The sequence below is a fragment of the Miscanthus floridulus genome, chromosome 1, assembly GCF_019320115.1.
Source record: "Miscanthus floridulus cultivar M001 chromosome 1, ASM1932011v1, whole genome shotgun sequence".
Lineage (NCBI taxonomy): Eukaryota > Viridiplantae > Streptophyta > Magnoliopsida > Poales > Poaceae > Miscanthus > Miscanthus floridulus.
In genome coordinates this window covers 75,931,473-75,947,297 of record NC_089580.1, presented here as the reverse complement: position 1 = coordinate 75,947,297, position 15,825 = coordinate 75,931,473, and the positions used below count along the sequence as shown (strand labels likewise).

General features: G+C 41.5%; 1 protein-coding gene across 1 annotated transcript; it reads left to right on the top strand.

Moving 5' to 3' along the window:
• Positions 1-12,723: 12,723 nt before the first annotated feature.
• LOC136458937 (leucine-rich repeat protein 1-like) lies at positions 12,724-15,598 on the top strand. Its single transcript, XM_066458841.1, has 2 exons — positions 12,724-13,069; positions 15,588-15,598. Exons 1-2 carry the CDS (start codon positions 12,724-12,726, stop codon positions 15,596-15,598), a joined length of 357 nt encoding a protein of 118 aa, XP_066314938.1.
• Positions 15,599-15,825: the final 227 nt, after the last annotated feature.

Here is a 15,825-nt window from a genome sequence, read left to right as displayed (position 1 = left end):
TGTTTATGTGCATTATAAACTGTGATGTTTCTGTTCATAAGAACGATTCATGCATCATGAATAATTCACTCGTTACTTCCTTCACCTCTTAGTCTGGAGTTGAGTAGTGAGTCTGGTTTGAGGAATGTAATCCATCCTAGCTACTTTTTGGATTTTGATCAAATGGTCTTACTTGGATTAAATTGGTTTCCTACAGTATGGCTCGTGCCAAGATGACGCCCCGTAAGTCCACTGGACCCAAAGGAGTTCCTCGTCACCAACTTGCCCCTAGAAATGATGGTGCTAGCAGTAGCAGTTCTAGGCCTGATCCCTAGGCAGAGATACATAGGATTTCTGCAGAGTTAGCACAAGCTACTAGAGATAGGGCTTTGGATGCTATACAGGTAGGAGAATTACAGGATCAATTGAGGCGTCTCACCACCGCACACAGGAACTGCGAAAGCATGTTAGTTCGTACGGTGGAGGGATGAAATGAGGCTTGGCATAGGGAAAATGTAGCTAGAGCTAGAAATCATGAGCTAGAATTCTATGCAGAAGATTTAGAAGAACATAATACTTATCTACATGAGGAAGTTCATAGGCTTAGCAATCTACTAAATTCGAATCATGAGCCTCAAGCTGATGCCATGGACCCCGGTGTCATCCTTGCCGATGATGATGAATCGGGAGAGGAAGAAGAAGAAGATCCTGAAGAATTAGTAATGATCGATGAAAGTGATGATGCAGGCGGTAATAATTCCGGAATGGATACCGAGCCTGAAGTTTGAAGAAATTGAGGCAAAGAGTAGAGTTGTATAATAGTAGCTCTAGTTTAAGTTACGTAGTTCTATTTTCGTACTCGTGGGTTTGTTTGTACATTAGTAAACTCTGTGTAATGTGTCTAGAGTAAGCTTTGGTACGATTCAATAAAGACATGTGAATAAAGTTTGGTTTGTTATGAGCAGATGCGTCGTACGTGGGGATCACATATTCCTGGTACTTCACAAGATGATGATGATATCCCCAACCCGCCACCAATGCCGACCAATCTGGCTGATGCTATCGCTGCATTAGTCAATGTGACTGTGGAAAATTCTCATTTGCTTCATGAGATGGCTCAAAGAAATCAGAATCAGATACATGGAAACCGTGGCCGCAATCATAATAGGCATGAGGCTACCTATGTGGATTTCACGGATACCAAACCCCCGGTGTTCACCAAGGCAGATGAACCACTAGAGGCTGATGACTGGCTTAGGACCATGGAGCAGAAATTTGATCTTATTCACTGCACAGAGTTTCAGAAACCGGTGTTTGCTGCCCAGCAACTTAGAGGTGCAGCTGGTGCTTGGTATGCAAATCTGATGGCCATGCAACCCACAGGCGTTCCGTTAACTTGGACAGAATTTCGCACTGCTTTCAGAGCCCATTATATCCCGGAAGGAGTGATGTCTATGAAACTAGATGAATTCCTTGCTTTGAGGCAAGGGGATCAAACGGTTATGCAGTATGTGGGAAGATTCAATCATCTGTCGTAGTATGCATCTGAACATGTCAATACGGATGCCAAGAAAAAGAAATGGTTCATGAGAGGTCTGAATACCAAACTGCAGACAATGATGACAGCATGTACCAATATCACTTATCATGAGGCAGTAAATATTGCAATTGCTTCAGAGGCAAAGTATCGGCAGCATAAGGAGCTCAAGAAGAAAAAGAATGTGCCGTCTGGACCTTTTGGTGGAAACCAAAAGAGGCAGAGAGTGATTTATCATCCAGTAAACCATTATCGTCCTCCTTATCGTCCGCCGCAGTTCCAAGCCGGGCAACAGTCAAATGTCCGTCCTGCTATAACCTATCCGAACTCACAGTCAACCAATGCTCTTGGTGGCAATGCTCCAACATCCCAGGGTCACAACTATCCGTGCTACAATTGTGGAAGGACTGGTCATTTCTCCAGGGAATGTCCATATCCTAGGCAGGCTAATCAAAATTATCAGAAGGCTCCTGCCAATCAACAATAGGGTCAAGCACCAAACAAGAACCACAATTAGAATGCTCAGAAGGGCAAAGATGAGAGGAAGACAGGAAGGGTTTTCTATATTCAAGCCAGGGAAATTCCTGAAGGAGAGCCAGTGATGATGGGTATGTTTCCTGTCGCCAATCACCCTGCAGTTATACTTTTTGATTCTGGCGCATCGCATTCATTCATCAATAGAACATTTGTCATAAAGTATGAAATTTCAATTGGGGCAACAAAGGAAAGTTTCTTTATACAGTCGCCCGGGGGACGTCTGTGTACTAAGGAAATGGTATACCAGGTACCCGTAAACCTGGTTGGGCATATTTTTCCCACTACCATGATTATCCTTAAGGATCAGGATATAGATGTAATCTTGGGAATGAATTGGATGTATCAGCATAAGGCTGTTATAGATGCTTTGAATAGGACTTTAAGAGTAAATTTGCCTGATAGTAATTCTCAACTTCTCATTCAACTTCCAACCCTAAGAAGATCAGTGGGCAAGATTTGTGCGACTGTTGTCAAAGAGATTAGAGATATTCCGGTAGTGTGTGAATTTCCGGATGTGTTTCCAGAAGATTTACCCGGTCTACCACCCGATAGGGATGTACAGTTCAATATAGTGTTACAACCTAGAACAGCTCCGATTTCTCGGAGAGCTTATAGAATGCCACCTAAGGAATTGGCCGAGTTGAAGACTCAGTTACAAGAATTGATTGAGAAGGGGTTTATCCAACCTAGTTCATCACCTTGGGGATGTCCGGCAATTTTTGTGAAAAAGAAAGATGAGACCCTAAGGTTATGCGTTGACTATCGTCCGTTGAATGAAGTGACCATCAAGAATAAGTATCCATTACCTCGGATAGATTTGCTTTTTGATCAATTGGTTGGAGCCAAAGTTTTCTCCAAGATAGATTTGAGGTCAGGGTATCACCAAATTAAGATAAAGCCTGAAGATATTCCCAAAACGGCATTTACCACAAGATATGGATTATATGAATACTTGGTAATGTCTTTTGGTTTGACAAATGCTCCAGCTCATTTCATGTATCTAATGAACTCAGTATTCATGCCTGAGCTAGATAAGTTTGTAGTGGTGTTTATTGATGACATTTTAGTATATTCCAAGACTAAGAAAGAACATGCGGAACATCTCAGAATTGTTCTGACCCGCTTGAGAGAACATCAACTATATGCTAAGTTCAGCAAGTGTGATTTTTGGCTTAAGGAAGTGCAATTTCTTGGACATGTCTTATCAGCCGAAGGAGTTGTAGTTGATCCCGGCAAAGTGAGGGATGTGCTTGATTGGAAACCGCCAGCCACAGTTCATCAAGTTCGGAGTTTTCTTGGATTGGCGGGGTATTACCGTCGGTTTATTCCAGAATTCTCTAAAATATCAAAGTCCATGACTGAATTGTTGAAGAACCAAGTTAAGTTTGTCTGGTCATCAGATTGTGAGGAGGCTTTCTAGACTTTGAAGAGATTGTTAACCACTGCACCAGTATTAGCCCAACCTGACATCGAGAAGCCATTTGATGTTTATTGTGATGCTTCGGGTATTGGTATTGGATGTATGTTGATGCAAGAAGGCCGAGTCATTGCCTATGCATCTAGGCAACTTAAGCAACATGAAGAACATTATCCGACTCATGACTTGGAGTTAGCAGCTGTGGTTCATGCTCTAAAGATTTGGCGGCATTACCTGCTTGGTAATATGTGTCATATGTATACCGACCACAAAAGCTTAAAGTATATCTTCACTCAGTCAGAGTTGAACATGCGACAAAGAAGATGGTTAGAACTAATTAAGGATTATGATTTGGAAGTACATTATCACCCTGGTAAAGCAAATGTAGTTGCAGATGCTCTCAGTCGCAAAAGTTATTGCAATTGTGTGATAGTGAGAACAATGGGTTTGAATTTATGCCAAGAAATGGAGAAGTTGAATGTAGAAGTAATTCAACAAGGAAGTTTGACCAACATAATTGTTGAAGCTACTATTCGAGATCAAGTTATTGCTGCTCAGAAGGAAAACAAGGGTATAGCCCATATCAAGGAAAAAGTCAAGAATGGAAAAGCGGAATGCTTTAACATAGATGATGAAGATGTGGTGTGGTTCAAGGATCGCCTGGTGGTACCAAAAGTTCCTGAGTTGCGGCAGTCAATTCTAGATGAGGCACATACTACTAGGTTATCAATCCATCCGGGAAGTAACAAGATGTACCATGACTTGAAGCAAAGATTCTGGTGGACTAAAATGAAAATAGAGATTGCTAGATATATAGCAAAGTGTGATACTTGTCAAAAGGTGAAAGCTATACATTTGAGGTCTGCTGGTGAATTACAACCATTACCTATTCCATCTTGGAAGTGGGAGGATATAAGTATGGATTTTATTGTTGGTCTACCCAAGACATCAAAGGGATTTGACTCAGTATGGGTTATTGTAGATCGACTCACTAAGTCAGCACATTTTCTTCCAGTCAAGACAATATATCCTACGATCCAATATGCCAAAATGTATTTAGCAAGAATCATGAGTCTCCATGGAATACCCAAGACTATTGTGTCAGATAGGGGTACACAGTTTGTCTCCAACTTTTGGAAACAATTGCATTCTTCATTGGGTACCAAACTTCTGTATAGTACAGCTTATCATCCGCAGACTGGTGGGCAGACTGAAAGAGTCAATCAAGTACTTGAAGACATGTTAAGGTGTTGTGTCCTTAACTATTCCAATAAGTGGGATGAGTGCTTACCTTTGGCCGAGTTCTCATACAACAATAGTTATCAAGAAAGCATTAGAATGGCTCCATTTGAAGCACTCTATGGTCGTAGATGCAGAACATCATTGAGTTGGTCTGAGCCTGGAGAAAGAAGATTCTTTGGAGTTGACCTTGTGAAAGAAACAGAAGACAAGGTTAGGCAAATACAGAATAATTTGAAGATAGCTCAATCCCGTCAAAAGAGTTATGCGGATAGAAGACGGAGACCATTAGTATTTAACAAAGGAGATTTTGTATATCTGAAAGTATCACCAATGAAGGGAGTTAACCGTTTTGGTGTTAAAGGAAAGTTGGCACCTCGATATATTGGACCATATCAAATTTTGGAAAGGTATGGAAAAGTGGCATATCGCTTGCAATTACCTGAACATCTCGCAGCTGTGCATGATGTGTTCCATGTTTCTCAATTGAAGAAGTGTCTCCGAGTGCCTGAACAGAATGTTGAAGTTGAAGGAGTAGAACTAGAACCAGATTTAACTTATTCCGAATATCCTATCCGAGTGTTAGATCAGAAAGATCGTGTTACTCGAAGATGGACAATCAAGTTCTATAAAATACAATGGAATCAACATTCAGAAGAGGAAGCTACCTGGGAATCAGAAGATTACTTGTTAGAAAAGTTTCCAGAGTTTCTAGCGTCATTATAGAATAGAATAATGTTAGTTGAGCTCGGTTACTACAAGTTGTGTTTTGTAAAAGAACCTCAGCTGTTTTATGGAAAAGTTCTGGATGTTTTTGGATTGACATATTTCCTTTTCCATTACTTACTCTATGGCTTTGAATCTCGGGGCGAGATTTCTTTTAGGGGGAAGGATTGTAACACCTCGGGTGTTTAAAATATTAAAACCTGACATGTCATCATCTGCATTGCAAATCATTTGGCATTTGATGAAAACTTTGAGATGCATGCACTAAAACAAGTTTATATTCATGTGGTATGTGTTGAATTGTATTGTTTGACTCAAATTCAAAGTTTGTTTGGATTTTGAATTATTTTTCGAGAAAACCCCGCTTTTCGACATTTAAACCCTACCCTGAAAATCCATTTCAAAATCTAAGCATATTTTGGGGTTGGGCCCAAAAGCAAAAGTGTAGAGCTTGACTAGTTAAGCAAAGTTTATCTTTGGAGTTTTTCAAGTTGTTTAGAAAAATTTTGAGTAATTCAAAAAGGCGTAATTCGTTAAATTTCCCTATTCAAATTCAAAAGTTCATTTCAAAATCTAGACCGAATTAGGAGATGGTTATAAAAGTAAAGTTGTAGAACTTGTGATTTTGAACAACTTTTGTTTTTGGAGATTTTTGAGTTGTTATGAAAATTTGAGAGTAATTTGTGAAATTTGGCGAATGGCAAACTTGTAATTATTGTGAACAGTGTCCACCGCTTGCGCTACACCGCCGGCGAGCTTCGGCTTGCTTCTAGTCGCTCGCGTGGCCGTCTGGGCGTCGCGTTGGCGCGCTGAAGGCTTCGTCGTGGCTTCCTTGCGCTTCCTTGGCCGCCCTATAAAGCTCTGGAGCCGCCGCCGTTCTTCTTTCTTCGTCCTCTGTTTTTCCCGTCGCCGCTGCTCCACTCCGGTGAGCCCGTGCCGTCGTTGTCGTGCTCCACCGTCGCTGTTAAGCTAGTTCTAGCTCCGCCTAAACCTTGTGCGTCCATCTGACCCACCAATTTGGCTTGTCTTCACCGGGAACTCGAGTTTCATCGCCTTCTTCCTCGCGGCCGGTAACCTCACCATCGCATGCGCCTCTCCGTGGCCAGAGCCCGTCGGTGAGCCGTTGCCCTTGATTGGTGTACCTTTGGCTTCGTCTCGATGCTGTAGTGCTCATTTCATTGTTGCTTGGCCATTTTGTCCACTGCAGTCGCCGGCACACCGTCACCGACGCTCCTTGCTCCGCCGCCGTTGCTGTTCACGTCGACCCGCGTCTACGCTGCTTCTCCAGCCTTGCTTTCTGCTCCGTAGTGTTCATGGTGAGCTCCTGATGCTTCCCGTGCCCTTTGATTAACTGCTACCGTACTCCTGTCGCCGGCGTAACGTCGCCGAGCCACCACGTCCGCCATGGCCGACGCCAAGCTCATAACTCGTAGTAATTCGTCTAGCTAGTGCCTTCAGTTGATGCGCTGTGATGATGTGGCCATTTTAGTACCATGACCGTCGCCTTTGGACTCACCGTCGGTGAGTTTGCGCCGGTCAGCGCCGTCGTCGTCGTAGTCAACACGCGGGAGGTAGGTGATGACATGTGGGGTCCGATGTCAGTGACTCAGCGTTCAAATGGATTTTTTTCTATTTTCATATTTGAATGAATAGTGTCTGTTTTTGTTATTTTTGTGTAAATTTATTTAGAGCTCCAAAAATTATGAAAATTTTTGTGTGACTTCTCTGAGATGTATAGTATTTAAAAAAATTTGAAATATTGATTTTCAGTATTTTTGGGGTATGATAAAAATTGCTCAATTAATTAATAAATGACTTCATAATTTTTCTAGGCTTATTTACTTGTCCAAAAATTATGAAATTTGTTTTGCCACTTAGTTATCATGTAATGAACATTTACAAAAATTTTGAGCTCAATTTGAATAAGTTGATTTATTTCATAATTTTGAATTAAATAATTAATTCATAAAAGCAAATAGTAACCTTTAATGATTTAGGTTTTGTTTGAAATTTTGATTGAGTAATGACCTTGGATCATTAGTTGATAATGATTCTTGGCAATTGATTGGGTGTTGCGAAAAAGGTTTGATTAGTTTGACTTGCAACTGTACCACGAAGGAAAGTTGTATTCAACTTGTTAATTTTTGTATCCATCATCGAGCATCATGTTTCGTATTCCGCATCATGTTAAATATGGCATTGTTATTACGTGTAGTGAACGAAGGTGAAAACGTGGTAGTTAATCAAGCTGTTGAGGAGGCTAATCTGTCTGTTGAGGTCGGATCGAATACTTGTGTAACGTCGCAGGAGCCGGACTTTTCCGTCAACGAAGGCAAGCCCCGGATGCATACAACCCTACCTTGTGTTTTACAAATTAATTTCGCTTTTGCTTTCCGTTACTGCATTAAGTGATTAGGAGTTAAGTAAAAGCCTAATTGGTGCATTACCACCCTTGTTATTCCATATTTACCATATTACCAGTTTTAAACTCGTATATGCCTAGTCTTGCTTAGCTATGCATAGAACGATAAAAGTTAGGTGATTGCCTGTCACCTGCAAGTTTTAAATAGAACATTGGTTAATTATGTTAACATGTGATATGGGAATGTGGAGTAATAAATCTAGACCGGGCGGACTCGGTGAGTGTGAGCCACCAGACATGGAGGTCTTGTGAGCGGGTTCTTTCCGCCTGTGTCGATTAAGGCACGTCCGTTGTTGAATTGCATGAGGTGAGAATTTGTAGTACTAACCACATACTCCGGTAAGCCTGAACTTGGCAATTCTATTACGAGAATGGCTACTCGCGCACTGGGAGTGGAGAGATGGCGGGAATAGCGTGTACCCACGTGGCCATGGGCTGGAATGGTGGAGTACTGTGTTCTCGGGTGGCGCGGACCCGTTCTTGTTTTAGAGGATCCAAGGGTAGGTTGGTATATGTAGGTCAGGGACCTGCATATGTCGTGTGGTCTGGAAGTCCCAGCTGGGTTTATAATCGGTTCGAATCGTCGTTGCTCCTCGGTTATGGAGACTCAACTCACTGTTCATCATCGTAGAATTAATAACTGGAACTTGAGAAAGATTTGCGAAAAAGATTGATATGAAGTTCATGATCTCATTACGGATCATGGCAGATTCATATGTGGTACTTATAAAGTTTTACCTTTGAAGTAAAGAATTTTATTAAAGAGCTTTTATGCAAAAGAACTTTGATTATTGTTAAAACCATACCTTGAATTCCCGAGCCTGCATTCCTGAGTTCTATCAGTTTTCATTTCGGTTAAGTCTTGTTGAGTACTTTTGTACTCAGGGTTCGTTGACCCCTTGTTGCAGGTGAGCCTCATGAGCAGATCTATTTTGGATCGTGCTGCATGACTATCGTTCGTTCTGATGATGAGAAATAAATGTGTGGCCCTTGGGCAGGGCAGTTTCATTGTGTGTTTTGTATTATATTATAATGCCACTCCACTATTTCGTTTTGTAATAAACATCGAACCTAGTTGCGAGGTTTGAAACTACTGTTTTGTAAATTATGTTATTGTAAGACTTCCGCTGTTTTTACTCTGGTTTTGATAATTGAATAAATGTTGTAATACTGCATGACTCTGTAACGTGATCCTGCTCGGAAATTGTGGATGATTCGAGGTTCCCCGAGGACACCCGACAGTCTTTTTAAGTTCATGGAAACATATGCATAGATGTCAAAGGTCGTCGGACAGTGACAGGTGCATGTGGGCCCTATAACTTTGGAGGTTCTGCCACAGGACAGCGGAGGGTGGAGGGCCACACCCTGGTGCCAGAGACAATACACTGGTGCCGACGACGACAGTGGCTAATTTGTGGTGGTGTGAGGCAGAGACGAGGAGGTCATGAAGGAGGAAGACTTCATTGTAGTGGGATGAATCTGGCTGTTTAATTTCAGAGACGAACCGCCCTAATTATTGGGAGAATATTCTCTTTTAGAGATGGATTTATCCCATTTGTCTCTAAATTAAACACCCTTTAAAAAAAGTTTGATCTGTCATGTCATAATTTATCGTATTGACCATACACGCTCTAAATCTTCCATCAAAACTGGTGCGAATCAGGCACGGAGCTAGCGGTGGGGCTAGGGGGGCTCCAGCCCCCCCTACCGCTCGCGAGCAAGCGAAGCCCCGTAGAGCCGTCGCCTGAAATTTCAGCTGTAGATGTAGAGGTAGGAGGGGCTGAGATTTACTGAACCACTTTTCTTGCTAATTACCGTTGTTCAGCCCCTCCTAAATTTTTTCCTAGCTTCGTCCCTGGTGCGAATTGAGATGGATTCATGAACATCTAAACAAAGGCCTAAATTTATAGAGAAACCACCGTGTAGTCCTAAGTTTTCTAGGCCAGTTTCCGCTTGTCGATGCTCGATATAAACTAATAGCAGTACATAGCAGCAAAGAAAACAAAACACCAAGATAAACTAGTACTACTACATTAGTACCAAAAAAAAACAAAACAAAAGACGGTCATTATCCATCCCAAAAGAGTCTAAGGGCCTGTTTAGATTCCAAAAAATTTTGCGCAGTATCCGTCACATCGAATCTTGCGGCACATGCATGGAGTACTAAATGTAGACGAAAAAAAAACTAATTACACAGTTGATTGAGAAATCGCGAGACGAAACTTTTGAACCTAAATAGTCCATAATTAAACACTAATTACCAAATACAAACGAAATGCTACAGTGAGCCAAAATCCAAAAAAATTTGGATCTAAACGGGGCCTAATTGAAATAATCTAGGAGTATGTATACTAGTGTAGTAGGTACTGCCTCTAGATTAAGTATTGGCAGCAGTCCAGAGTGGACCAGTCTGGCTCTATTAGTTGGGAGATGGTTCATTGACTTGCCGCAGTATCCCAATCAAAGCACACAGACACAGCCAAGAATGAAGAGCGGAAGAGCCCAAGACTACTGCATCATCATCACACATCAGCGTCACGCATGTGTCGGGCTGTCGGCTGGACGGCTAGTGGACACAGCCCCGAGCAGGACGCGAGCACCGCTGCGGCTGCGGCTGCGCGCTCCCCGCGCCGAGCACCGCACCGCACGCCCTGCCATTCGGCCGTCGCCACGCGCGGACGCGCCCCGGTTGGACGCCTGCGTGACGCGTCCCTGCAGCCATTCACGTCGGCACGCGGACGCGGAGCCTGGGAATCTGCTCGTGGAAATGGAAAGTAAAAACAGCAGCTGAACAGTCTGGGAGCACGCGGGCGGCAGCTGTACCTGGGAGCATGCGATGGGGACGCTAGCTGAATTTCCCGTCCACGAATCTCTCTCTGTCTCCGGTCTGAATCTTAGCTGCTGAAAAACACTGTTACGACTGAATTGTTGTGAGAGAAAAATATTGTTCTAGCTAAAAGAACAAGTCAAATATGGGGTAAGCCGAACGGGGCCTATATATATAAACCCCACTAGCAAATTATCTTACGATACGAAATGTCTACGTCAACATCCAGTAGAACATTCCACTAGCACATTTAACTATCTCGTCATGCAAAATGTCCACATCAGTATCCACTAAAATATCCAACTAACACATGTCATTATGTCTTTATTTAAACTATTTATATTACCAAACCACATCATTTACTAACATATATTTAGTTGTCCATATTAAAATATTAAAAATCATCCACTAACATATATTATGGTATTTATTTAATTATATTAATAAATATCAACAGCAACGCGCTGGACGTTCTTTCGGTAACTACAACTTGGGAGACCATCATTCCGCATAGCGTCGCTGCACGTCCAGAGGAACGACGAAAGATGATGGTTGGGTTAGGTCATTAGGCGTACGTTAAGGAGTAGTTACGTTTTTTTTAGAATTTTTTTAGAATGGGCCAGCGAATAACACTGCTGTCCGCCTGTCCGGTTCCTGTGTCAATGTATTTTTGTTTCTAGTACTTTTCGAACATGATCACGTGATGAAGTATGTAAGTTGTAAGACATGCTGGAAACTAGTTTATTTGTGCTCGTCCTGGCCTGGGCCGGATAAACTAGTAGCAGTAACTACCAAAGGCCCGCAAAGATTTTTATCTCAAGTCAAACAACCGTAAGTTTAACTAAGTTTATATAAAAAACAATAATATTTGTGATATTAAATAGATACAATCAGATTCATGCATATAATGCAATATATCTTTAAATTTATTTAGTGTTATATGTGTTGATAATCTTCCCTTCAAAAAAATATGCATGGATAATCTACTCTTTAAAGTTGGTTAAACCTAAAATATTTTAGCTTAGAACAAAACAAGAACTTCACTCTTTACTGGACGTGGGTAGCTAGAAGTGGCTCTGTTTGGTTTCCCCTATCTCAACTTCCAATCTTTCACTTGGAAAAAAATTATCCATATGCTCGTCATTCAGCCCATCAAGGAGAAATTGAGTGCTTGACTGTTCATGGTCTTGAGATGGTAGCCCGTTTGGTTGTCTTGGATTGTTTTATTTTCTTGCTGCTATTGTTTCTCATGATTTACTTATTAAACAATAATTTACATGGAAATAATATTTGATTATCTTCTAGTGTACGAGAAATTGTAGGCGGAAGCAAATTAGAAATTACAGATGAAATAATTTACAAAACTTCCAACATTCAAACATGGTCATCGTCTAAGAAGTGTCTTTTTCTTACTCCACTTGCCTGAAGCGGTCGTCGCGACCTTGGAATTTAATAGGGGTGTATTTGGTAGAGCTTATTTATCAGTTTCACAAAGCTGTTTTCAGCTTCTCCTACCAAACGGGTTCACATGAAATAGATTTTTCCTAAAACCTATTTTTTCAGCTCCTCTCACATGCACAGTTCTCTAGATAAAGTTAGATAAAACTGAAAATACTAGCTTCAATCAGCTTTCTCTCTGCTATCTTTTTTGAAAAGTTGTTTTACCAAACGTTTATGAAATTAGATTCGGCTCCACTGGTAAAACTATTTTTAGAGCTAAAACCAACAAAATAAAAACTAATTCATTACTAAAGCTGAGCTGTACCGAACTCTTACCGGAGTCCTCATGACTGAAGGCGATCGAGGCGAACCCAGCGGCATGAATCCACACTCAGCTTTTACGCTGCTATTGATCGACTGGCGCACCAGCCCGCCAGCAACGACTACTCCACGAGCACGCTCGTCGGTCGTCGTTCATATACACCGTGCCGCGGGGCCGCTGGAGTGACTGATGACTAGTGACTCCCTTCCAGCTACTCAATCAAGATCAACATGACGAAGCCAACCAGCACCTCACCGTCGTTCTCACGGTCCTATTCATGCTAGTAGCCATCGTCCCGGCAGTATGCAACGCCGCGGCGACCTGGCAGTCACAGCGGGGCGCCCTTCTCGCGTGGAAGTCCAGCCTCGGCGACACGGCAGCGTTGTCCACCTGGTCCCGCGCCACTCCCACCTGCTCATGGCGTGGCGTCGCCGGCAACAACGGCGGCGCCGCAACGATGCTCCGGCTCCGGGATCTTGGCCTCAGCGGCAGCCTCAGTACACTGGACCTCAACGGCAACAACCTTGCCGGCGCCATCCCATCCAACATCTCCAGGCTGCGCGCCCTCGCGTCGCTCGACCTCGGCAGCAACGGGTTCAACGGCACCATCCCGCCGCAGCTCGGTGACCTGTCCGGCCTCGTCGAGCTATCACATCAACATCTACTAGAACATTCCACTAGCACATTCAACTCTCATCATGCAAAGTATCTACGTCAGCATCCACTAACACATCCAACTAACACATATCATTATGTCTTTATTCAAGTTATTTACATTACCAAACCACATCATTTACTAACATATATTATAATATTTATTTAATTATATTTATAAATATAAATAGTATAATATCACCCACAGTTTCCGCGGCAACGTGCCGGACGTTCTTCCAGTGACTACAACTTGGGAGACCATCATTCCGCATACAACAAAACGCGTCACTGCACGTCCAGAGGAACGACGTAAGATGATGGTTGGGTTAGGTCATTAGGCGTACGTTAAGGGGTAGTTACGTTTTTTTTAGAATTTTTTTAGAATGGGCCAGCGAATAACACTGCTGTCCACCTGTCCGGTTCCTGTGTCAATGTATTTTTGTTTCTAGTACTTTTCGAACATGATCACATGATGAAGTATGTAAGTTGTAAGACATGCTGGAAACTAGTTTATTTGTGCTCGTCCTGGCCTGGGCCGGATAAACTAGTAGTAGTAACTACCAAAGTCCCGCAAAGATTTTTATCTCAAGTCAAACAACCGTAAGTTTAACTAAGTTTATATAAAAAACAATAATATTTGTGATATTAAATAGATACAATCAAATTCATGCATATAATGCAATATATCTTTAAATTTATTTAGTGTTATATGTGTTGATAATCTTCCCTTCAAAAAAATATGCATGGATAATCTACTCTTTAAAGTTGGTTAAACCTAAAATATTTTAGCTTAGAACAAAACAAGAACTTCACTCTTTGCTGGACGAGGGTAGCTAGAAGTACTACCGCATTAGGCCCTGTTTGGTTTCCCCTTCTTAAACTTTAGTCACCTTTAGTCACTGGGTGTATAGTTTGAGTGACTAAAAGAGGCCTTTTTACTCCATTTTAGTCAGGGTGCTTGGCTTCAAAGTGACTAAAATGTGAGATTTAGTCCTTTTTAGCAATAATTTGGTGACTTGTTGGATAAAGCCTATTTAGTCCTATTTATTTATCGTGTTTGGGTGAAAAGTAACTAAATGAGGCTAGATTAAGCTGACTAAACTTTAGGAGGGGCTAACTAAACATGCCTTAATCATGCATCACAAATGTCGTTCACGATGGTTCGCTGCTTGCACCGGCGGAGCTACGTGGTGGCCATAGTGGGTCATGGCCCCCCCTTGCCTCCGTGATTTGCTGAAGGCCCTGTCCATGCATGAGCTGTGAAGTCTGCAAGCTAGCAGTACGTTTGCATGCGCCCTAAGTCTGTATGGATTGTAAGCCAGCAGCCAGGGTCAGGCATGCATGTCTCTACATAGACATAGAAATCGTGTAGCATTTCCTCAATCTAAAAAATAAAAAAGCAATTTATTTACCAGTGGTCCCACCTGCTCGGCTCAGCCGTTACTCCATTAGTCTGTTTTCTTTGCTTCTGTTGCTATGCACCGTTTTGAGTCTTGTTGATTTTTCTATCTTTTTTCCTTCCTAATTTTTCAATCGATAAATTCTACATAGTATGTGTATTAGAATTGCTAATTGAGTAATATATATTGGGGTTGTCAATCGATATCTTATGTTGCTTTTTTATAGAATTTTTTATGCTCAGCTATTGTATTGTCAAATGTATTTTGTACACTGTGGCTTAATTATTAAGTACTTGCATTAATTTTGTTCACTACTTATGTACATGTAGATTCAGTTGACAAATGGCCCCCCCTTTATTTTACTTCAGGCTCCGCCACTGGCTGCTTGTGCACCTCAAGCAATACCATAGCCCTCCCTTTTGTGGGTGGACTAGCACCGCGACCATAACAACCGCAAATCCGGAATGGGATGACAAATCGAGCTTTTCCAAGGCTTGCCATTTTATTCCATGTCAAAAATCACGTAATTGAACCATCATACCTTCTCAGCACACCAATATACCTTATATACGGATCAGGTTTAAGCCAAACTTAGAATAATACTCCCTCCATTCTAAATTATAAAAATATTTTGACTTTTCTAGATAAATTGGTTTTGCTATCTAAACGCATAAAAAATCATGTATCTAGAAAAGTCAAAACGTCTTATAATCTGAAACGAAGGGGTAGTAGAAGTTAGAGTATGTTTTTTTTCCTCAGACATGTTGGCGCTCTACGAAATCTAATCAGTTCGGTGTGTTTATCATGATAAATAGTTGGTTTGATTTCGATGCAATGATTTTAACCTATTCATTTTGTTTGTTCTATCTATGACAAGGTTTGATTCTCCAACAATTTGTTCTAGTGGTGGAAAATCAAAATCTTATTTTGGGGGTTTTTGTTGGCCGTTGTTTTTTTTCACTCGTTACTAGATATAATCCTAGCGGCAAGTGGATTCCGGGGCCATAAAAGTCTTGCATGACAATGGTGTTTGTAGGTGTCCTTTTTATCTCGTTGTTCTTTGATTGCGATTTTCAAATTCTGACAGACGACGGATAATCGAAGAAAGAAGATAACTATATCAGTTTTTTATGTACTCTATTTTTATGGTCATTTTGTGACAAATTATCCATCTTTTATAATAGTATAATCATTTTTCTTGATAAATAGCCGATATAAGACATTCTTTTAAGCGTTTTTATTAAAGAACTTCTCTTTTATCGAGAATGAGAACCGGCATCGCACGCTATACTTGACCAAAATGCATGTGCGCCGCTGGTCCTTTT

Coding starts and splice junctions, on each gene's coding strand:
- LOC136458937 (XM_066458841.1), top strand. CDS start 12,724: ATGCTAGTAGCCATCGTCCCGGCAGTATGCAACGCCGCGGCGACCTGG.